This window comes from Mustela lutreola, chromosome 11 (genome assembly GCF_030435805.1).
Source record: "Mustela lutreola isolate mMusLut2 chromosome 11, mMusLut2.pri, whole genome shotgun sequence".
NCBI classification, from domain to species: Eukaryota; Metazoa; Chordata; class Mammalia; order Carnivora; family Mustelidae; genus Mustela; species Mustela lutreola.
In genome coordinates this window covers 96,318,959-96,342,752 of record NC_081300.1, presented here as the reverse complement: position 1 = coordinate 96,342,752, position 23,794 = coordinate 96,318,959, and the positions used below count along the sequence as shown (strand labels likewise).

Below are 23,794 nucleotides of genomic sequence, written 5' to 3'. Positions count from 1 at the left end.
TGCTGGAATGGCATAGAAACGAGTGCTGTGCTCTTTACTCTCAGGGATGGGATACCCTCCCATTCCTCTCTTTCCCTGTGGCCGATCAGGGTTCACATGGCTTCTATGAGATCGCGGAGCAAGCAGGGACAGTGAAGGCTGGGGATGTGAGAGACTTGTTCAAGGTCACGCCATGGGCTCGTGGCCGAGTCGAGACCAGGCCCTTCCTCTGTGCTGTTGTGCCCACCGGCCTCTCAGGAAGTGACTCTCCTGCCCTCTCTCTCTCTGTGTCTCTCAGGGGTCCTCAGTGAATTTTGTCATGGTTATTTAAGGAACCTCGCCTAGAAGTCCCCACACGCATTTCCCCATCGACGGGAAGGCTCGGACTCCAAGATGATTATAAAGGAATATCGGATTCCTCTGCCCATGACCGTGGAGGAGTACCGCATCGCCCAGCTGTACATGATCCAGGTGGGTCGTGGGGCGGGGTGGGACACGCGGAGCACACAGATGGCTCTCAGCACACTTGGCGGGGGGCAGGAGGCGGTGGGGAGCATCGCAGCCTTGACAGCACAGTGTTGGCCCAGTTGGCTCCTGACACACTTGTGAACTGCATGGCGTTCTGGCTTCCCGGCACGACGCTGGGAGCACAGCGGAGCGCTGGGGATATCCGTGGCATCGGGAGGTCTTGCCGAGGTCTCATTCACAGCGCTGACGGCACTAACACTGCGTCTAATACCTGACCTCTCACCAACACAGATACTCTCCGTGTGTTTGGGCAGCATGAGCAGCTATAACAAGCAGCACACACTGGGGGCTTGGACAGGAGACGTTTATTTCTCTGAAGCTGGAAGTCCAAGGTGAAGGTGCTGACAGACTGGTGTCTGGTGCGGGCCCTCCTCCTGGCTTGCCCGGACGGCCACCTTCTCGCTGGGTTCTCGATGGCGGAAGGGGCGAGGGAGCTCTCTGGGGTTGCTTCTGGGAGGGCGCCGGTCCCGTGACCTCTTCATCTCCCAAAGCTTGACCTAGTGCCGTGACATGGAAGGTTGGGGGCTTCAACCTGTGAATTTGGAGGGACACATTAATTCAGGCCATTTGACAGATAGGAAGGCGGGAGCCAAGGACAGCAACCGACTTGCCTGGGAGCACCTGGCCTACTTTCCGGTTCCCGAAGATGCCTGCAAGACAGCGGGGTCCGCTGGGTGGCTGATTTAAAGTCACAGATGAGTCTGAGGATGATCGATTCCTGTGACAAGCCAGAGAATAGCATGCATCTCCTCTCCATCGGCCACCGGTCTGGCCCTCCCGCCCAGACGCTGGGGGCCTCCCTGTTCAGAGCCTGGCCAACCCGGAGCACAGAGTGGGAAGACCTGAGATCGGGTTGCTCGTGGCCCAGATGTGACCATACTCCTATTAGCTGGGGTCCTGCCCCTGAGTGGGGGTCCCCCTCCCAGCTGCCCTGCCAGCATGGTGCTCGTCCTCAGAGCCCCCTTGGCCCGGCCCGGCAGCTTTCCTCCCAGTGGGGAGTCTGATTACGAGCCTGCTCTCACCTGGTGCTGCTCTTCTGGGCATACGGATGGCTCGGCGCGGCCCCGAGACCATGGTGTCACATGGGGCCCTCGGTGCAGGGAGAGCTCCGGCCGGAAGGGCTCTACCTCCACCCCTGGAACTGTTTGGTGGGTGCTCACCCACCGGCCCGGGTCTAGAGAGTGAGTAATGAGCTCCCTGCAGAGCCCAGTCCCCCAGTCCCTTCTGGAAGGAGCCCTGTGAAGCTCCGGGAGTTTGAACACCACCCCCTTCCACCCGGCACGGGAAGCTTGACTAAGAGGAGAGTGGAAAGTGAGCCAGACTCTCTGGGGGGCTGTTGGCTCTGAGCGCCTCAGAAGTGCCACTCAGTTCCCTCTTGAACCACTCACCCCATGATTATTCCTGGAGAGTGGGGAGAAGAGAAGGGACTTACCTCGGCCCCCTAGCTCTGAGCTCTCTGGAAATCGCTCCTCTTATTCAAGGACACTCTTCATCCTGTGGCTCCCCAAGTCCCACCCGAGCCAGGGTGCCCAGACCATGGCGGGCTTCCCGCCATGCCCTTGGGGGGGCATCAGGATCCAGGGACTCACTTTTCACTCCTAGGCTATCCCACGGCTTTTTGGAGCACGTGGTCACCTCTGACTGGGCTCCCCAGAAGCACCGCCATCCTCACCCCCTTTTTCTAGGGTATTTTGTTCTTTTCAGAATATCTATCCTTATGCTTCCAATTAATGTTCAATATCCCATAGTCCCCTACATAGTCACTCCTGTGGCCCGGGGCTGCCTGTGTGTGTTTGCTCATCCGAGCCCCACTGACACCTGTCTGTCACTCAGGGCCACCTCCCTCTGCTCCTGCTATGTCACCGTCTTACCTCCCGCTGGTCCCCGAGCTCCTGGGGGCTCCATCCACCGTGGTGGGTGACGGTTGAGTGTATTATTCCACTGTGTGACAGTTTCACGGGTGCAAACATGCGTCCAAGCTCACCAGCTGTATTTGTACATGTATGTGGTTGGTTGTGTGCCCATCGTATCTCAGTAAAGCTGTTAAAACACTGAGTCGAATGCACACTGTTCTGGGCCCAGCCAGGGCTGAGGGCCGAGTTACAGAGAAGAATGGAAAGGGTTTGCCGCTCTCCAAGGGGTGGTTGCATGTGCAGCTCACTGAATGTAGGTCGGGAGACAGCGTGGATGTTCTCGTGGGCCTCAGGCCAGTGCCCCCGGAGCACCTCTGCTGTGTGCTGCGCCTCACGTGGTGGACAGGCCTTCCGGGAGAGCAGCTGTGTTTCTGCGGAAAGAAGAGCGAGTGTGTTTCCATTGCTCTGGACCCCACTTACCAGCTGGGGTGGCAGCCAGCCGCGGGACTGCCTTCTGAACCCGCCGTCTCCTCCACGGGGCCGTGAGCCAGGTGGGGCGAGCTCGTGTGTCGAACTGCTTCGCGCCGTGCTGACCGACACTCGATATACGTGCTGCTCAAGACAACAACAGCAACCAAAAAAAAAGAAAGAATGAAAAAAGAAAACAAAGAAATTGGTCTGGCTGGGAGCCTCCCATCACCTGTAGAAGTGGAGGGAGTGACCGGAGGTGGCTTGGCCAGGACCCTGGACAGCTCTGAGACGGGAGCCCTTGGTGGGGCTGGGGGCATTCTTGCTCTTTGAGTCCTTCATGCCCACCCCTCATAGGGTCCCTACTTTTTCTGTGCCAGGCCCTCGGTGGCTCAGGCCTCTCCCTTGCAGCCCCCAGATCCCACAGGATCAGCCTGTGTGGGCAAGGGTCACGGGGCAGCCCCCTGGGCCCCGCACGTGTGTGCCCCTGGGGAGCTGTGCTTGTCTCTGCCCGCCTTCCGCAGTCTCCCCGGGAGGCTCCGCGGCGCAGCTTGGGAAATGGTTGGCAAGGCGGGGGTGGCTTCTGGTGTGGGCCGAGAAGGTCAGCACGGTTCAAGGAGGGCTTACTCCTGTGTGGCATGACCTAGAGCCTCAGTTGTGCAGGGGACGGGGCACTTCCGGAAGCTGTTGCCAGAGGAGATCTGAGGGTCAGCGCTTTGGGGCGTTAGCTCTATGGTTGGGGGAGGTGCCGGACTGGGAAGGCACCGGTGATGGTTGAAACCAGGATCCACTTGTTTGTTCAGCTCCTCTTTACTGTGGGGCGAACACAGTGCCCCGCAGGGAGTACGGACGCTCTCCCAGTCTGGGTCCCCGGGGCTGTGCCACTGCTAACTGTGGCCCCTGTGCCCCCGGACGGCCCTTGGCATCCGTTCCCCATGAGTGACTGTAAGCACTTTCTCAGCCGCTTGACTCGTGTCCCCAGAATCCATGTCCATCCAGAACCTTAGGCTGTGACCTTGTTTAGAAGCAGGGTCTTTACAGATGTAGTTAGTTAGGGATCTTGGGATGAGATCATCTGGGGTGGAGAGTGGGCCCTAAATCCAACGGCTGTTGTCCCCATAAGAAGAAGGGAAGACAGGGAGAGACCTGGCGAAGGTCATGTGGCGGTGGAGGCAGAGAGAGCAGAGTGATGTGGCCACAAGCCCAGGAACGCCAAGGGCCCCTGGAATCTGGGGGAGGCAAAGCAGGATCCTCCCCTCGAGCCTCAGGAGGGAGCTTCTGGGATGGACAGGCCGGCCGTTTCGGGCGAGGAGTCTGAGGACGACTGAGGCTCAGGTCACCCGAATGGCAGAGGCTTATGTGTAGCCCACAGAGGCCCGTGGGACCCTCCCCACCCCTGCTCCCTGGTTCCCATCTCTTCTGTGTTGGCTCCCCGGCAGGCCGGGCACCCCCCTACAGCCCTTGGAGACCCCAGGCACCCCTCGCTCCTCTGACCTGCATGTCCCCTTCTCACTGAGCCACCCTGAACCCCAGATATGTTTGTTTCCTGGGGCCGCCATAGTAAAGCATCCCAGACCGGAGGGCTTCAGGCCACAGAAATGTGCTCGCTAACGACAGTTCGTAAGGCCAGAAGTCCCAAACCAAGGTGTTCAGTGGGGCCGTGCTGCTCCCGCTGAAGGCTCTAGGGGGGGATCCTACGCTGCCTCTTCCAGCCTCTGGGGGCTGCCGGCTTCCTTGGCTGGCGGCTGCGTCCCTCCCGTCGGCGCTTCTGTCCCCACTTCTTCTAAAGACACAGAAGGACGCGGACTGGACGTAGGACCATAGATCGGATGTTGAATTTTGGAAACTGACACCAGAGAGAAGTGACTCCTCCAGGACAAGAGGGAGCCCCTTCAGCTCTGTTAGCCCGGGCCCTACCCACCTGCACCCCGGGACGGCAGCATACTGCACTTTCTCAAGGGGCTGCTGCCGTCACGAAAGAGAAAGTACGTGCAAAGAAAACACGTGGCGCAACCAGAAAGAACAAAGCTACCGCGAGAGGCAGGAGCTTCCAAAGTGTCGGGGGCACGGTCGCTGCTTTCATGATGGAATCTGGGCCACGTTCCAGGGGCTCTTTTAAAGTGTGCGTCCCCGCGGACTCCGTCTGTGACCTCCACAGGGGTCTTTCCTACTTTTTTTTTTTTTTTCTGACAGGGACTCAGGTGCTCTGGGCCACGGACATAGAGCATGTCTTTGTGCCCCAGGGGTAAGGCCATGCTCTCGGGAGTCCCTGTGTGTGTGTGCGTGTGGGCGAGTACACTTACGAGTGTGTGTGTGTGTGTGTGTGTGTGTGTGCGCGCGCGCGCGCACGCATGCGCACGCACGCACCTGCTGTTCAGGAAGCTGACCGAAGATGGCCTCGGCGATGCCGTCACGTCACTATGGAAACAGATGCTGGGCTTAAAGTCACCAGGACCTTGACCAAGAGGCTTCCTGCATAAGCAGAAACCTGAGCTTTTGGGCACTGGGAAGAACATCTGGGGCAGAGAGACACTTGGAGGTGACCCGGGCGTCGTGTCTCCCAGGCAGCGGCACCGAGGCCCCTTCCTGCATTCCATGTTTGATCTCTCTGAGACCCTAATGAGTACAGACACAGGACTGGTTTCCTTGTGTTTGTTTTGTTTTATACCAGCTGGATGGAGATGTCAGTGGCGCCCCACAGAATTCACACATTTAAAGTGTACAGTTTAGGGGCTAAACTCACAGCTGTCAAACCGTCACCACGACTTCAGAGCACTGTCGTCACCCCAAGGAGAAGTCACTCTCCACCCCCCCACCACCCGCAGGCAGCCAGGAGTCTGCTTTCTGTCTCTTTGGGCTGGTCCGTTCTGGGGATTTCTTACCAGCGGGAATGCACGTGAGGTGGCCTTTTTACACGTTCTTACACGTGTTCCTAACGGGCTTCTGACACGTTGCTTTCACGGCTCATCCACATCGTGGCAGGTAGCCACGTGTCCCTCCTTTATGGCTGAATCCTCGTTCCTTGTGTGGGTACAACTCGTTCTCCTGTTCTTCAGATCACGGACGTTTGGGTTGTTTCCACTGCTCGGCTCCTGCGAATAGAGCCGCCGTGGACATTCGCGTACAGATTTCTGTGTGCACGTGGTTTCCTTTTCCTGGGTGTACACCTAGCACCAGCATTCCTGGGTCCTCTGGCAATTGTGTGTGGAGCTTTTCTGAAGAACCACCCAACTCTTTAACGCAGCAGCTGCACCGTTGCACGTCGCCACGAGCTGTGCCAGGCTGTGCCAGTTTCTCCACATCCTCGCCAGCACTCGGCATCCTTTGCTCTTTCAGCCGTCCTGCCGGCTCTGGACTGGTACCTTGTCGTAGTGTTGATGTTGAGCCTCTTTTCAGGTCCCTGTCGACCATGTATACACTTTGATGAAATGTCTGTTCGAGTCCTTCGGTGTTGGAATTGGGTTGTTTCTTTGTTGTTGAGTTGTAGTAGTTCTTAATATTTTAGAGTCATTATTATCACATACTACCAGATACTTACACGCATCTTATCCCATTCTGTGAGTTGTCCTTTTGCCTCGCTCCGTACCATCCTTTGATGCACAAAAAGTTTAAAACTTTTTATGATGTCCAACTTACCTGTTTTCACTTTGGTCACTCATACTTTGGGTACTGTATTTTATTTTATTTTATTTATTATTTTTTTTTAAAGTAGTTTTTTTTTTTTTTAATTTATTTATTTATTTGACAGAGAGAGATCACAAGTAGGCAGAGAGGCAGGCAGAGAGAGAGAGGAGGAAGCAGGCTCCCCGCTGAGCAGAGAGTCCGATGCGGGACTCGATCCCAGGACCCTGGGATCATGACCCGAGCCGAAGGCAGTGGCTTAACCCACTGAGCCACCCAGGCGCCCCTGGGTACTGTATTTTAAAAAGCCATTGTCAAATCCAACATCGTGAAGATTTACTGCTATGTTTTCTTCTAGAAGTTGTAGAGTTTAAGCTCTTACATTTAGGTCTTTGATCCATTCTGGGTCCGTCTCTGTGTATGAAGTGAGGGAGGGGTCCAACCTCCTTGTTTTGCATGTGGATAGACTGGGACATGTTTAAAAGACTCCTTCCCCGCATTGGATGATCTCAGCACTCTGGCTGGAAAATTTGGGTATATAGTATATAGATATGGGGGTTTATTTCTAGACTCTCGACCCTTTTCTTTGGATCTATCCTATGCCAGTACTACATTGTTTTGATCACTGTAATTTTGTAGCAAGATGTCACGTAGGATAGTGTAATTGCTCCAACTGTCCCTTGTTTTGTTTTCAAGATTGTTTTGGCTCTTTGAGTTCCTGCACTAATCCTTCCTGATTTTAGGATCAGTATCAGTTTTTTTTTTTTTTTTTTTTTTTTTTTTTTAAAGATTTTTTTATTTATTAATTTGACAGAGAGAAATCACAAGTAGATGGAGAGGCAGCCAGAGAGAGAGAGGGAAGCAGGCTCTCTGCTGAGCAGAGAGCCCGATGCGGGACTCGATCCCAGAACTCTGAGATCATGACCTGAGCCGAAGGCAGCGGCTTAACCCACTGAGCCACCCAGGCGCCCGGATCAGTATCAGTTTTTCCATTTCTATCAAAAAGGCCCCTAGGAATTTTGACAGGGATTGCACTGGATCTGTAGATGGCTTTGAATGTTGGGGATTTGGGGAATATCGACATCTTCACAGTATTAAATCTTCCAGCTCATGAACTTGGATGTCTTTCCATTTATTTAGATCCTGATTTTCTTTTAGGGACGTTATATGATTCTAGCATGGAAGTGTTTCACCACCTTGTTAAATCTCCCTCTGGTATTTTGTTCTGTTGGATGCTCTTGTCCGTGGAAATGGTTTCTTTGTTTCCTTTCTGCACTGGTTACTTCTGTGTGTGGATTTTGTATCCTGCAGCTTCGCTGAATGCATTTACTAGGTCTGACCCGTTTGGGGGAATCCTTCAGGATTTCCCATATATGAGATGATGTCATTGGCAAATTGAGAAGGTTTTAGTTATTCCTTTCCAATCTGAGTGCCTCCTCATTTCTTTTTCTTGACTGATTTCTTTTTTTTTTTTTTTAAGATTTTATTTATTTATTTGACAGAGAGAAATCATAAGTAGGCAGAGAGGCAGCCAGAGAGAGGGGGAAGCAGGCTCCCTGCTGAGCAGAGAGCCCAATGCAGGGCTCGATCCCAGGACTCTGGGATCATGACCTGAGCCGAAGGCAGAGGCTTTAACCCACTGAGCCACCCAGGCGCCCCTCTTGACTGATGGCTTGGGCTAGAACCTGCAGTACCATGAGGACTAGAAGGAAGAAAGGGGACTTGGCTTCCTCACGTGTGTCTAATCTTGAGAACACGGTCAGTGCTGGGACCGGCAGGAGTCACGAGGGAGCACTGTGCCCGAGCAGTGCTGGTGCAGGAGGGAAACCACGGCCTGCTCGGTCTCCTGCAAGAGTGTCAGGGCATGTGGAGTCTGGGTCTGGATTTGGGGGTCCAGAAGTGACACCAGAGAAGCCAGCCCAGTTGGCCAGAGCCTCTCCTTCTCCCAGCACTCCTGGGCCTGGCCTGCTCAGCCCCTTCCCTTCTGCAGAGTATTCTGTCCCCAGCCCCTCACAAGTGCTTCTGTTCCCGCAGAAGAAGAGCCGGAACGAGACATATGGCGAAGGCAGCGGCGTGGAGATCTTGGAGAACCGGCCGTACACGGATGGCCCTGGCGGCTCGGGGCAGTACACACACAAGGTGTACCACGTCGGCATGCACATCCCCAGCTGGTTCCGCTCCATCCTCCCCAAGGCAGCCCTCAGGGTGGTCGAGGAGTCCTGGAATGCCTACCCCTACACCCGAACCAGGTGGGGCTTTCCCCACACCCTGAGCTGTGGGGCAGGGAAGGAACCCTGGGCACGACCCCTTAGGCAGGCTCACCCTCCACACTCTGGGGAGCCCAGGCCCTGGGGGAGCTGAGCCTCTGTTCCTGGAGCCTCTGTCCTCAAGGATCGGCAGGAGAGGGGAGTGTCCACCGAGATACCTCACCCCCTGCCCCAGGGAGGCTGGGAAGGTGTGAGGCAAGCGAGGGCCACCCGAGACCCCATTGGCACCTGGGAGGGCTCAGGGAGTACAAACTCCTTCAGTGATCTCCTGACGGTGCGGGACGCTGACCAACCAGCTGGGAAGAACCAAGGGTAGACCAGATGGCCCATCCAGTCCCTCCCACCCTGTGGCCTCCAGCACCCGTGACACTGTTTGATCAGATTCTACTCTGAACGGGGCTTTCTCGGCTTCCCAGAGAAAGGGGGGTCTTCACTCCGTGCCCCATCCTCTCCCGCCCATGTAGCTGAGTAGAACAGATGGGGCTGCTCCAGCCCACAGCTCTGTAGGTGGGGGCCCCTGTGCGTCCCCTCAGGCTTCGTCTCCCCCCGCCTCCACCGCCAGGTGAGGAGCTGGGGCTTGTCAGAGGATCTGCTGAGGTTAGTTCTCTTCCCAGAGGCACTTTTCTCCTCTGAGCTCATCTCCAGCCGACCGGGCTTGTCACCTTGTTGCCGGACCTGGTAGCTTGGGGGTGGGGACTTGGGCCTCGGCATGTCACAGAGTGCTGGGCTGGATCCACGCCCACACTTGGGGCGTGTCTGTGTGTGCCTCTGTCCCTGCTGTGCCTTACGCGTGGGATGATGGCTTCAGGGCTTCTGGCACCTTCCTGTGATGTCTCCCTCTTCCCCCTAAACACATCCCCACCCCTACAGCCTGGCCTTGGCGGTTCTGGGGACAATGGAAAGGTTCCCGAGGTGGACAGGACAGGTACATCTCAGCCACCCCTCCAGCCCCTTCTCCCTCTCCGGCCCAGTGACCCAGCCCTCCCACAGCCACCCCTGCAAGCTGCCACTCCTGACGTCGGCTTTCCGTCCACACGCAGGTTCACTTGCCCCTTTGTGGAGAAATTCTCCATCGACATCGAAACCTTTTATAAAACGGACGCTGGAGAAAACCCGAACGTGTTCAGCCTATCTGCTGTGGAGAAGAACCAGCTGACGATCGGTAACTACCCGAATTGCCCTCCCGGCCCCGGGGAGGACCTGAGCCTAGTAGGGCCACTTCCCAGCTCTTCCTGCCTGCGTGACCCTTTAGTTCTGCCCCTGGTCTCCAGGCCTGGCCAGCTGCAGACTGGCCCCTGTCCTGGGCGGGAGGTCAGAGTCCAGGCAGGCATGAGGGCACCGGGAGGGGGCCAGGACTAGCCTCCTTGGCCCCACGTTCCTGACGCACACCCCGAGGCTGGGGGCCTTTCCCACTCAAGCCCGTCCCCTCCGTCCCTCCAGGGGGGCATCTCGGGCTGAACGCCGAGCGTGAGTGCCGTGGGCACTGTGGGGGCTGTGTCCCCTCGATGGTAGACAGCCCCGTGTGTTCAGCCTTCTTTAAGAGAGGCCAGAAATCAGGATTTGCCTGTGAAATCTTCCAGTTCCGATATAAACGTATGCAGGCGGCACAAACCACACCTGTGGGCCCCCGGCAGCTCCATAGCTGCTGCGTCCCAGAGAGTGAGCCCAGGGGGTGGGGGAGGGAATGCAGGCAGGTGCGGGACCCTCATGGGAAAGGTGGCTGCCAGCGCCCCGGGACCATGCTCTCAGACAGCCTCTGATGGGCACGAAGGCTTTTCCTGGGGAGCCCTCACTCCACCCCCTCCCTCCTGCTGGAGTTTTCGGGTTTGAGAGCTATAGGATTCTGCCTGGGCTGCTGCAACCAAGGACCAGACTGGGGACAGAACCCAGAAGCTCACGGTCTCACAGTCTGGAGGCCGGAAGTAGCAGCAGGGTGTCAGCAGCCTTGTCTCCTTCTGGGGTCACTGAGGCAGACTGTACCGGGCCCTGCCCCTAGCTTCTGGCAGCTGCTGGCGATCTCTGGCGTTCCTTGCCTTGGAAACTCATCACCCCGATCTCTCCCTCATCTTCACGTGCAGTTCCCCCTGTGTGTGCTTGTCTAGGTCCGAAATTCCCATTTTTACAAGCACGTTAGTCATGGTAGAGGATGGCCTCCTACCCTAATGACCTCATTTTAATTTGATTACATCTTTAAAGGCTTTATCTCCAAATAAGGTCACAGTCTGAGGGACTGGGGGGTCAGGACTCCAACATATGTGTTGGGGGGGCAGGTGGGACCCATTCTACGCACAACAGGAGGGATGGACCCAGCATGACACAGGCCCTCCGCCAGCCCTGGTCCAGCCAGCCTCAGACACGGCCTGAGCTCCGTGGGCTCCCTCCAGAGGCCATCTGCCCTGGCTACTAAGTCTCTGAGATATGACTCATTCACACCCAGCTCTCCCCTTGGTGGCCTTTGCCTGCCCACACTGGCCGTGCATGTGATCTGCTCCTAGAAGGATCTCTGACCACCCCCCAAATGCTGCTGCCCTTGGGGGCGCTCTTGAGCCCTTGCTGGTTTCAGTAGAGCCCTCCTCTGTGTCTGCAAACCACCGCATAGATCCCAAGTGGGGGAGACGAGACAGCCAGAGCCTGGCCAGGGCCCGGCCCCCCAGGTGCCATCATCCCCACCCATCCGGGAAAGGGGCTTTCCAAGCCACAAACTCTGTGCTGGGATCTGTGTGCCCCAAGTATGTACCCAGCCCTGAGTAACCCACACACACCTTGGGAGGGACACAGCAGGAGGAAGAAGCATGTGACAAGAGGTGGCCCAGGTCCGTCCCAGAGTTGCTGCTGCTCCTCTGGGCCCCACACCCCACACCCAGCCAGGTTCCACGGGCCCCAAGTCCCCTTTCCCCAGCACCCAGCCCTGTGCTCTCCACTCCCTACTCAGAACCAGCTGAGGTCCGACACCTCTTTCTGACTGAAGAGCAGGGCAGCCTGCCTTAAGCCACGACGGAAATACAAGTTGAATATGGTGCCCCTTCCCCCTCAGGGCGCTGTGGGGTGCCCGGCCTGGTGAGAGCAGCTTGCATCCCCGTCCCCCACCCCCGCACGCACACACACTCCGGCGGCTCCCCAGACTCTCCCATCCCGTGCTGTGGGGCCTCCCTGGCTTCTCTGCTCCGCTCCTGGAGCCGAAGTGCCACCTTTTCTGAGAAGCTCTTCCTGGCCTTCCTTCACGTTTGCTGCCCCCCCCCCCCCACCGCGGTCCTAGCCCGTATCCCCTGCGGAGATTCATCTGTCCGTGCCTCCTCAGCTCATCACCCGATTTATCTATGTAGAGGCAGAGGAGGACGCAGGCCCCGAGGTCAGGAGAGCCCAAGGTCCGAGTGGCCCGGAGCAGCAGCCCCCATCCCACGTCCGGCCCTACGGCATATGAGGCCCAAGGGCCTGGGAGGCTTTGGGGGAGGCAGGGACACAGGGAGGGGACCGAGCAGGGAGGGGTAGGTGGAGGAGGGGCAGAAGAGGCCACTGGCAGGCTCTCCCCACAGATTTCATCGACATCGTCAAGGACCCCGTCCCCCCCAACGAGTATAAGACGGAAGAGGACCCCAAGCTGTTCCACTCGATCAAGACGCAGCGGGGGCCCCTCTCCGACAACTGGATCGAGGAATACAAGCAGCAGGTGCTCCCCATCATGTGCGCCTACAAGCTCTGCAAGGTGGAGTTCCGCTACTGGGGCATGCAGTCCAAGATCGAGAGGTTCATCCACGACACCGGTGAGCCCGCCCGGGCCCTCCGCCCTTCGCGACTGGCCATGACTCGACGTTCCCCTCTTACTCCCGAAAGATGACCCAAAGCCCACGTGCAGCTTCTCTTGAGGTTTACATGGCCACCTGCCGAGTGCCTAGAGGTGATAGGCAGTGTACGTCGGTTGTCCCCTTAAGAAACCCCTAGGACCACCCCCCAGACGCTCTGGATAGGCTTGTGTTTGTGGCATCTAGTGCCAACCCCCTGGGCGGGGAGACCGGCTCCCTGCTGCTGACCCGCCTACCCCGTGGGCTGGATGTCACAGGGGGACACCCAGGTGCCCTCACACCATGGAGCCGGGCCTGGAGCAGGTACCCAGGGAACAGGTGGACCACTGGGCCCAACCTGGGCCTCCTCTCTCCCCAGTACCCTCAGCTCCCTACGTGCCCCCCGCCCCCTAGTCATGGCATGAGGTCCGTGCCAAGGGCCCAGCCCCGCCTAAGCCTCGTGAACTAGAAGTGGCATCTGGGCAGATACATTTTGACTACCAGAACCAGGGTTTTGGTTTCGATGTGAGGAAAGCCACACCCCTGAGAGTACGTGTCACGTGTGTTCTGTCAGCTCACAATGACTGGTGACGATAGTCCCGTAAGCCCTGCTGGCAGAGGAGGAAGCAGAGAAGCAGAGAGCCCCCCCCCACCCCCCCACCCCCGCTCCTGCAGCAGGGGGCAGGGGCGTGTCCTCAGACGGTCTCTTCCATGCGGGACCCACGGGTGCCATGCCTGAGGCCTTGGCCCAGGACTTGGGGGTCCGAGACAGTCCGGGCTGAAAGAGGGCGCCCTCCAGGGAGCAGAGGGTGGAGGGATTTAGGAAGGACTGTGGGGGAGGCAGAGTGGCCTGAGCCAGGAGGAGGGTCACAGAGACCCTTGGAAAGCTGCTCCGCTTTCTCTAGGAAAGTGGAAGATCCATGCCCCGAGACCTGGTGACATCCCTCCCAGGTTTGCCCCCAAGAGAAACTCTTGTACACGTTCCAGAATGTTCAGAGCAGCAGATCTGTAAAAGCTAAAGTGGACAGACAGTGAAAGTGAGCCAGAGGCCCAAGGACAAAAGAAGGAAGAAGCAAAATGGTGTTGCAAACAAGTAAATACCAGACAGCAGCAAACCTGAAACCCACCCAGAGAGAACCCCACAGGTGTTAGGAAAAGACACGGCCACGTGACATGTCCACGTAAACATCAGCAACACTCACGACAGCCCAAAGTGCCATGTGGAAAATCACGTGTGGGCTGCAGGAGAGGAAAGTCAGTGACACACAGAAGTGAGGCTGGGTGGGGCGGGAGGCGAGGGCATCCAGGAGGGCCGTCCCAGGGCTCCCTGCCGCTGCTGGCGGCTGTTCCCTCCCGGGTCGGCGTGGGTAGGGATGATGCTCTTTTTCTTCTTAATGTTTTCCTAGCGAGCTTTATCGAGGCCTAATTTTGCATTACCATGCACTTCACCCCTTGCAAGAGGACAGTTCTTTAAGTGGCAGTGTATTCAGAGTCGCGCACACGGTTCTAGAACATTCCGTCCTCCCCAGTCTTTTGTTCATGTTCACAGTCACCCCCACGCCCACCCCCAGCCCCAGGCAACCCCCCTCTGCCTTCTGTCCCCAAAGTTCTTTTATTATCTTTTATACCTTGAAAGCAGTTTCATTTTCGTTATTTGGCTTGCCTGGCATAGTCTTCTATGTCTTACTTTGTCTTATTTTGTATCTTATTTTATATGTATATATGCTCTATTTGAGAGAAGAAACCAACCCAGTTTGCACTGGAACTTGATTTCCATGTGAAAATTCGATAGCAAAAGTGTACTAGACACTGACAGGAGACAGTGAGGGGGTCCTCCCTCCAGCGCCCCCGGGGCAGGAATCCCTCCAAAATTCATCTTGGCTTTTGAGCAGCCACATTCCCTCACGAGGCCCCTTTGCTCCAATTGTAGAACCTCATGAGGCCATCTGTGAGCCAGACCCCTCAGTGGCAGATGGGGAAACTGAGGCACAGGGCAGGGGACAGTGATTTGCCCACAATCCCACGCCCAGCCCTAGGACCTAACGCTGCCCCTCTCTCCTGTCCCTCCTGTCTCCCTACCCCCCGCCCCCCAACCACCACCTGGGGGCAGGCCTGCGGAAGGTGATGGTGAGGGCCCACAGGCAGGCCTGGTGCTGGCAGGACGAGTGGTACGGGCTGAACATGGAGAACATCCGGGAGCTGGAGAAGGAGGCGCAGCTCATGCTGTCCCGCAAGATGGCCCAGTTCAGCGAAGATGGCGAGGAGGCTGCAGAGCTGGCCGAGGACGAGGCCGGCCAGGCCCAGCTGCCCGGGGATGCTGCCCAGCCCAGCAGTGGCAGTGGCGGGGAGCCCCTGGCGGGCCGGGGCCTCAAGAAACAGTGGTCCACGTCCTCCAAGTCCTCACGGTCCTCCAAGCGGGGAGGTGAGCCCCCGGGGGCACATAGCGCCGCCTTTCTCCAGGCTGGGGGGGGGGGGTCTCTCTGCCTTCCCCCAGTGTACCCCAGGGACAGCCCTCACCCCCATCCGCGGCAGCTGGTTGCTGCCACTGCCAGGTAATTCTGACTCCGGACAGGGACTCTTGCTTCCCAACCTGTGGGCCACACCGGTGGGGAGTCAGAACCATTCCCTGCCCACAGCGCCGCAGCTCAGAGTGCGCCCAGGCTGCCTCCCCCCCGCAGCAGGTGCCCCCAGACGCCCCTACAAGGGCTGCAAGGACTGCAGCTCTGAGCAGCCGGTGTCCCCAGCAGGAGAGGGAGTCTGGGTGGGTTCCCCCAGCATGCCCAGGAGGGGTCTCTGCTCCTGGGGCAGCAGCCAGGCTGGAGAAGCCAAAAGAACCTTTAGAGCCTGAGAAAGACCTTTCCCGGGAGAACTTCGGCCGAAGTGCGGTGGCGGTTTGGAAAAACCAGGGTATCCTGTTTATAGCCAGGAGTCTCCACTCAAACCCAGCGTCCCCACACCGGGCTGGCCTGTGTGTGTGCCGAGGGGCTCTGTGGATGTCCCTACCATACCTTTTATGTCCCTCACCTCCTGGAGTGCCCCACAGCCTTACCGGCTCTGCTGCAGGAGGATTTCAGGGGCTCCCCCGCCCCGTGCAGAGGGCTGTTGAGAGCACGGGAGTGGCCCCAGGCCTGTGTGCCTGCAGGTCCCAGCCTTAACCCCAGTACACTCCCAGTTCCTGGTCCTCCCTGGGACATAACTGCTTTGTGCCAGGCGGGCTGGGAGGGACTTTCTTGAAAGTTCCAGGAACTTCCCCCCCTCCCTTCTCCCTTCTCCCCTGAGCCCTCCTGGCCCTGCTCTGCCACCGGCTCCTCTGTCCCCCGCCCCCATTCGGCTGGCTGGCCGGTCAGCCTGCGGTTTTGCCTTCCAGCCAGCCCCTCCCGCCACAGCATCTCCGAGTGGAGAATGCAGAGTATTGCCCGGGACTCCGACGAGAGCTCAGACGACGAGTATTTCGACGCTCATGGTAGGTGGCTCTTCCCCGGGGGACCGGAGGGAAGAGCTGAGAGGGTCTGGGCAGAGGGAGAGAGGAAGCCGCCAGGAGGCGGGGCCACTGCCAGGCTGTAGGATGGACTGACGCAGACGGGGCTTTGTGCCACCTGTGAGTTTCTTTCCAGAAGACTCGACCTTGTTTTCTTCTTGGGTTAATGGACGTCCAGCTCCCGTAGAAACCTTATTAGCAAATGCAAACCAGCAGGAAATAGGCGAAATGCCCATTTTCCCACCAATCCCCAAATAAACACGGTGACACACAGCCTCCTGAATCACCCACCTTTGCTGGGGAGACGGGGGTCCCGTTGGCCCTCGAACAACACGGGTTTGCACACGGCACGGGTCCACATACACGTGGATTTTTTTTGGATAAGTACCATACCGTAAATGTATTTTCCTTTATGATTTTCTGAATGACGTTGTGTTTTCTCTAGCTTGTTTTGTTGTAAGAATACGGTGTATCACATACATGACATACAAAATCTGTGTTAATTGGCTCTTTATGTTATCGGTTCTGCTTCTGGTCAACATAGGCTATAAATAGTGAAGTTTCTGGGGAATCAAGTTTGATGTGGATTTTTTTTTTTTTTTAAAGATTTTATTTATTTATTTGACAGACAGAGATCATAAGCAGGCAGACAGGCAGAGAGAGGGAGAGGAGGAAGCAGGCTCCCTGCAGAGCAGAGAGCCCGATGCGGGACTCGATCCCAGGACCCTGAGATCATGACCTGAGCCGAAGGCAGCGGTTTAACCCACTGAGCCACCCAGGCGCCCTGATGTGGATTTTTGACTGGGGGCGGGGGCCGGGGGTAAGGGGCTAGCGCCCCAGCCCCTGTGTTGTTCAAGGGTCAACTTCACTAAAACACTCACTTGCTTCCCACCCTGGCCCTTCCTCTCCACTGGCAGACCGGTCTGTGGAGACAGGTTTCCAGCTTGTCGTTTACAAAGCAAGACACAGGCTCGGAGGGGACAGGGACTTGTCCACAGACACTAAGCAGGACCGAGGCAGGCTGCAGGGCTGGGGGAGGGGGCCGGTGCCCACCGGGACAGCCACCTCCCACCCAGCAGCGCCCCAGACTGCGGTCCTCAGAGAAGCAGAAACGAGGCCGTCTGTGTAGATGTTGAAACAGTCAGGAATGTTAGCTGATGAGCGGCGAGACAAAACGCGGTCCGTCCTTGTAGGGAAATAGGATTCAGCCGTAGAACGGACTGAGCCACGGACCCCTGCCAGTCCGGGCAATATGGCAGTAGAGCACGCGGGGAAAGAAGCCAAACACAAAAGACCCCACGTTGTATGATTCCCTTCTGTGGGATGTCCAGGACCGGCCCATCCCTAGAGACTGGAAGTGGCTCCGTGGTCACCAGCACCTGGGGAGGGGGACAGGGAGCGACTGCTGACGGGGGCAAGGTTTCCATTTGGGGAGCTGGAGATGCTCCGGAACCAGGCAGAGGTGGTGGTTGTACAGCACTAGGAACGAACGGAAGGCTGCCTTCAAGTGGTTAAGTGGTGAATTTTATGTTACGGGAACATTATCGCAGTTTTTAGAAAAGGTCAGGCCGAAGCCCCATGGGTGTCGGTCAGCTGTTCGTCCTGCTAAGGAAGGGGGGTGGAAGCGAGCTCGGAGGCATCCACAGGCCAGAGAGCCGCGGGAACGCCCGGAGTGGCCCCACGAGGCCCCGCACCTCCCAGCCAGGCCTCCTCGCGCCCCTCGGGCCCTGCCCTCCGGTGGGTGCCGAAGCCCTGCTCTCTCCTCCCCAGAGGACCTGTCCGACTCAGAGGAGATATTCCCCAAGGACATCACCAAGTGGAACTCCAATGATCTCATGGACAAGATCGAAAGCCCTGAGCCAGAGGATTCACAGGGTACCCGAGTGGGGGGCGGTGGGGTGCTTCAGTATCTGGGGAGGGGGCTGCAGGGACCAGGCCCCTCCTCTCCGACCCAGCTGCTGTGCGGTGCTGGGCATCCGAGGGTCCCGCTTGTCTGGGTCGCTGCATCTGTCCCGTGGGCTCACGGCTCCCCTACTTCCGTGTTGCAGATGGTCTCTACCGCCAGAGCGCCCCTGAATTCAGGGTGGCCTCCAGCGTGGAGCAGCTGAACATCATCGAGGTGGGTGCCTGGGCAGGGGCAGAGGTCCGAGGGGCTATGCTGCCCACGGCCCCCCGGGCTGCAGGGGGCGGGGGCTGAGCTCAAAGGACAGGTCCCGTGGGGTGCAGAGGCAGACCTCGGCGCCCACCGCCTCACGTCCTCGTTGGCCTAGGCGCCATCACAGAGAGGCCTGGGGGCCCCTTTACTCCCTGCCCCGACGTCCCTGAGAACCAAGAAGGACTGCAGACAGCCCCCAAAGAAGGCCTTGACCCAGCTCCACCCATGGAGAGTGAAAGGAGAAACTGGCAAATTCCAGACCAAAAAAAAGATGTTCACCTTGTACCCAGCCTTTCTGCATTTGCTGAAGAATATAAGATGGAAGTGGGGCATGCAAAAGCCGTCTAGGCAGAACTGAGCGGCAGCCACCCCGCAGGGGCCTCGGGGGGCCCTCAGCGTCCAATAAAGCTATCTTGGCAGAGCGCCTGTGTCCGCTTCGGGGGTTCTTTGCACAGGGCTCGGGCCCCTTCTCCTCCTCCAGCTGTGGGCGGTCAGAGCTGTTTGCACTGGGGCTGTCATGCTGTGGTCACCGCACGGCTCTCGCCCCACGCTGCCCAAGGTGGAAACAGCACCTCCAGGAACTCGGGACCCCTGGGGAGCTCGGACCAACTGCCAGGGAGGAGAAGTAGCGTCCACACCACCCTCCCCAACTTGGGGTTTTCTACTCTGGGGTCCAGGGTCAACGTGGGCTTTTCTAGAAGGCAAAGTGGGACAAGGGGAGTTGATTTCCAGTGGCCGGTTAATGGCAACATAAAGCATACTGAGCCCCCTCCCCACCTAGGGCGCACACAGCTCTGACGGCCCTCCGGAGGGGCAGAAGGGGCCTTGGGCTCTAGGTCTGGCTCGGGACGTGCGTGGGAACCCAGCACCGGTTCTGGGCACGGCCATCCAGAGTCAGATCCCTTTGCTTGCAATAGCCCCCAAACCGGAGCCTCCCCTACCCAGCCTTGGTGGGGGGGGGTACGGCTTTATGGAGACACTGACGGGGACCCCCTGGCTCTCCAGAGCTGGCCCCGTGGCTCCCACGCCCACTGCTGCATTGTACCTCCCCCAGGGTCTGTTCCTACAGGGTTTGAGTCAAGTCTTGGGTGGGGTGTGCCCTAGGGTTAGGCACGTATGGGAGCAGAGCCGTGTCTCTAGTTGGCCTCCGGGAGTCCCCAAACAGTCCCAGCCTCCAGTGCTGGGTCGCAGGAGACAGGCACGGGCCTCTCACTGCCCACCCCTTGCCCGTCTTGGGTTTCTGAAGACCGCTGGACTCCACCTCCCTAAGTGGGTGATGGTGAGGCTGCCCTGAGACATTCCTTCCTTGAGCCCCTGGCCTGGCCTGTTGATAAGCCCTTGAGGCAATGTGGCAGCTCCTCCCGCGCTCCTCCCGGCCGCTGGTCCAGGGAGCTGGGGGCCCCACCCTGCCCTGCCCGGGCTGTGAATTCATTCCTGCCCAGGCCGGCCAGCCATGGTCAGCCTTCCTGTGCGGACAGGAATCATCGCCAGGCTCGGCCAGGTCTGTGATCCTGCCCAAACTCCCGTTGCCCACAACTGGCCAATGACCGGCCTCATCCCAATCTTGCCTTGGCTCCAGACCCTGTACTGCCCACCAGCCTCTCTCGTTCGCTGCTCCGTGGCTCCTGGACCGGCCCCGTTCCCTTGTGTTTCCCGGCAGCCTCACCAGCCCCTGGGTCCAGACCCCGTTCTGCCCACCCCCCACCTAAGCTCTGTGTTGGCACTTGGGGCTCATTGCTGCCCCTGCCTACACGCCATCCTATGGCCCAGTTCAGGGCCATTTGTCCTCACATGGACCTTCCAGATGGTTTTGGTCCCCTGCTTGTCCCCCACACGCCTGGACATAATAGGGACATGGCACATACTCTCCAGTGGCCTCTCCTGGGCCCTGGTCCTAGCTCCCGCAGGCACACAATGTAAGTTAAGGTGGAGAAAGGCCCCTGGGGATGCAGCTACAGCTGGGGTTGGCAGGATAACACTGAATCGGTGGCAGAAACTCTGGGTTCCGGGGAAGCTTGGCACTGATGTGCTGTGTGACATTGGACAAGTCTCTCAGTCTCTCTGGGCCACGCCCACCTCAGCTGTAGATAGAATAGTTCCAACCCCGTGCAAATGTGTACAAGTCTCGGGTCTCACTGTGACCTCACATGCAGGCCTGACCAGCAGGAGGTAGGGTCCTTAACCCCTCCTGAATTAGGGTGGTTCAGGCAGGTGCACCTACATCCCCTCCCTGCTCTAAGATGCTTGGAGACCTTGGTCTTAGAGTCCGGGAACGGCAGCACCGGGAACAGAAGGGAAGCCCGGTATAGATGAGGGGTGAGCTCAGAGCTGCAGGCCCTGTGCCCAACATCACGGCCGGCCCAGGCTGAGGCTGCCCTGGGGCGCAGACACATGGAGGGCAGGCAGGCTCCAGAGCCTCACATAGAGCACCCCTGAATTCAGGGTGGCATCCGGTGGGAAACTGAACATCACCAAGGTGGGTGCTCAGGCGGGCAGAGGGCCCCTCGCCAAGGCTGGAAACTGCCACCTGGCCCCTGATGGAAAGTGGAAACTGAGGGGGGGTGGGCAGAGCTGCTCGTGGAGAGGGAGAGGAACCATCTTGGCCTCCCCAGGGGAAGGGGTTGAGGCTGCCCACACCAGGCCCTGTAGCTGAGGAACTGAACTGGGACTTCAGAGAGGGAGCATTGGGCCAGATCACCGCCCCCCCCCCCGCCCCGGGGTGACACGGGCCCAGCAAGGAGCTGAGTCCCCGTGGAGTTGACGCCCTGCCAACCCGTGCAGGACGAGGTCAGCCCACCCCTGGCCGCGCCGGCCTCCAAGATCCACGTGCTGCTGCTGGTGCTGCACGGAGGCACTATCCTGGACACGGGCGCTGGGGACCCCAGCTCCAAGCAGGGCGACACCAACACCATCGCCACCGTGTTCGACACCGTCATGCGCGTGCACTACCCCAGCGCCCTGGGCCGCCTTGCCATCCGCCTGGTGCCCTGCCCACCCATCTGCTCAGATGCCTTTGCCCTCGTCTCCAAGTGAGTGCCTGGGACCCAGACCACCCATCCCAAAGCACCTGGCCCCTAGGGTCAGGCTGCTCCCCTAGCCTCAGGACCCCCATCTAGGTGTCCACACTTACCATCCAGCCCATTCTGTCCAGAGGCAACAAAACCTATGCAGATGGTTGGGCTTACAGAGGAGGGGCCCCAGGCCCAAGGCTGAGCCTCAGTTTCCCTATCTGAGGTGTGGGGCTGTTGACCTGCCCCTGAGATGCAAGGCTTTACTCCCCAGCTCTGTTACCCAGCCTTCCAGGGCCTGGCCCAGAAGCGACCCCATGAGGTTGGCCCTGTCACAGCTGAGGCTCTCCAGTGGCAGGCCTGCTGCCCTGTCAGGGAGGGGCCCCTGAGGCTAAGCTGAGCCACCTGCTCTCTCCTGACCGGGCCCCCTCCCCCAGCCTTAGCCCCTACAGCCACGATGAAGGCTGTCTGTCCAGTAGCCAGGACCACATCCCCCTGGCTGCCCTGCCCCTGCTGGCCACCTCCTCACCCCAGTACCAGGAGGCGATCGCCGCAGTGATCCAGCGGGCCAACCTTGCCTATGGGGACTTCATCAAGTCCCAGGAGGGCATGACCTTCAATGGGCAGGTGAGTGGTGGGGCGGGAGAAGGGCAGACGAGCCCCACGGGGTGGGGGGGATACCCCCCCAGTTGGGCCCCAGCAAGCGGGGCAGGCACTCAGCCTCCAGAGCCTCTCCGCCTCCAGGTCTGCTTGATTGGGGACTGCGTCGGGGGCATCTTGGCGTTCGACGCCTTGTGCCAGGGCAACCAGCCGGTGTCCGAGAGTCAGAGCAGCAGCCGCCGGGGCAGCGTGGCCAGTGTGCAGGTACCATGCCCATTGCCCCCAGAGTGGGGGCATCTTCAGCACCAACCTGCTAGCCCCACACCTCCCCCAGGCAAGGGAAAGGAAGGGCGGAGGTTGTCAGCGCAGGTACCCAGAGCCGACGGGGCGGGTGCACGGGGCCGGTGAGCTGCTACGGTGGGACCGAGCCTGGAGCCCATGAGGCTTCAGCGGGCGGTGGAGGAGGGTCTGCACCGTAGGGAGCAAGGATCTAGCCCTAAGAGGTGCAGCGGGCAGCCCCTCTGAGCGTCCCAGCAGGAGGGGATCTGAGATCCCTCTGCTGCCCAGCAGCACATGGCCTGGGGTCAGGGGGCTGTGCAAGACTGCGAGGTCGCTGAGAGGTCCCAAAGACTCGGGCGGCCCATTCAGGCAGGAATGGAGGCTGTTGGGACTCAGCCAGCGGGCTGGGGGGACAGGGCTTCCCCTCCCTGGCGTGGGTGAGAGGCCAGCTGGGCAGGGGGCAGTGGCCTTGGAGTCGGGAAGGAGAAGACTGAAGCCAAGCCCAGGTCGGTGGCCACCGGGCAGTGAACCCCCATGGGGCTGTTCCAGGACACTGACCTGCTGTCCCCCGGCACCCTGGCCAATGCGGCCCAGGGCGGCAGCGGCAGCCTGGAGAGCAGTCGGCACCTTAGCCGCAGCAACGTGGATCTCCCCCGAAGCAATGGTGTCGAAGACCCCAAGAGGCAGCTGCCCCGAAAGAGGAGCGACTCGTCCACCTACGAGCTGGACACCATCCAGCAGCACCAGGCCTTCCTGTCCAGGTGCTTGGGGCAAGCGGGGCCCCCAGGTCCGACCCTGAGGCCCATGGCCAGGGGACGGGGGAACCTTAAGAGAGAGGGATGCCTCAGAATTGGGAACATAAACCTCGAGGGCTGACGTGAGGGTAGTGGGATGCCCGGGCTGGGCCCACGGCTCTTTGGTCAGGAGAAGGTGGCCTGTTGGGTGCCGCTAGGATCTTGTACACACCGAGGGCCATCTTGAGCCCAAGGGAACAGCTGGTCCAGGATGGGGCAGAGTTGGGGGGCAGAACCCATCGGGGACATCTATTCTAAAGGCAGTGGCACCCCGAGAGAGGTTGGGACTGGCTGTCACCAGAGGTGTCCCAGCAGGTACTGGGCAGCCACATCTGCAGGACAGCTCAGGGGCTGAGCCTCGTGTGGGCCTGATGACCCCCGGGGGGTGCTTCCTTTGGGAGGCTGAGAGCTAGCCAGGGGTATGGTGTGACCTCACGAGGCCCCCATCCGCAGCCTCCATGCCAGTGTGCTGAGGAACGAGCCCAGCTCCCGCCGTTCGAGCAGCTCCACCATGCTGGATGGCACAGGGGCTGTGGGGAAGTTCGACTTTGAGATTGCAGACCTTTTCCTCTTCGGGTGCCCGCTGGGGCTCGTCCTGGCCTTGAGGAAGACCGTCATCCCTGCCCTAGATGGTGAGAGCTCTGCGGGGGCAGGACAGGGCAGGGGGTATATGAACCGGGTAGAGGGTCTCAGTGGACCCTGACCACAAGGCCGTGGCCACATCCCAGGCCCCTTCCTGCATCAGCCTCACTTCTGCCCTCCCCAGACGGGCCCGCTGCTCTCTTTTGCTCCTATTCCCACAGCTCAGACTGTGGCCCCGATCTCTGGGCTCCTGTTCTTCCGTTTCATCTTCCAAGCACCTCTGGGTGCTGAGGTCCAGAAGGGAAGGGCTGCTCTGGTATCAGACGGACATAGACCCAGTCTCCCGGGCCCGAAGTCTTCCCATAAGGAAGAGATGGAAGCCAGACACCCCCAAATCCTCCCA

At 59.1% G+C, this 23,794-nt stretch overlaps 1 protein-coding gene across 18 annotated transcripts in view; it reads left to right on the top strand.

Moving 5' to 3' along the window:
• Positions 1 to 23,794, top strand: part of PITPNM2 (phosphatidylinositol transfer protein membrane associated 2) — a 135,479-nt gene that overhangs the window by 101,651 nt on the left and 10,034 nt on the right. For 10 of the 18 annotated variants that reach the window (XR_009345936.1, XR_009345937.1, XM_059140013.1 and 7 more), the window contains exons 3-14: positions 8,484 to 8,698; positions 9,757 to 9,878; positions 12,250 to 12,477; positions 14,606 to 14,917; positions 15,863 to 15,958; positions 17,744 to 17,848; positions 18,022 to 18,092; positions 20,910 to 21,157; positions 21,574 to 21,763; positions 21,881 to 22,000; positions 22,565 to 22,776; positions 23,263 to 23,441. Coding sequence is in view for 16 of the 18 variants with exons in the window: in XM_059140015.1 (XP_058995998.1) it covers positions 8,484 to 8,698; positions 9,757 to 9,878; positions 12,250 to 12,477; positions 14,606 to 14,917; positions 15,863 to 15,958; positions 17,744 to 17,848; positions 18,022 to 18,092; positions 20,910 to 21,157; positions 21,574 to 21,763; positions 21,881 to 22,000; positions 22,565 to 22,776; positions 23,263 to 23,441 (2,098 nt within the window). In the remaining 2 variants the exon portion in view is untranslated. Of the gene's footprint in view, positions 1 to 277; positions 451 to 8,483; positions 8,699 to 9,756; positions 9,879 to 12,249; positions 12,478 to 14,605; positions 14,918 to 15,862; positions 15,959 to 17,743; positions 17,849 to 18,021; positions 18,093 to 20,909; positions 21,158 to 21,573; positions 21,764 to 21,880; positions 22,001 to 22,564; positions 22,777 to 23,262; positions 23,442 to 23,794 lie in introns of all 18 variants that reach the window. The other 8 variants (XM_059140010.1, XM_059140004.1, XM_059140006.1 and 5 more) reach the window with 2 other exon arrangements.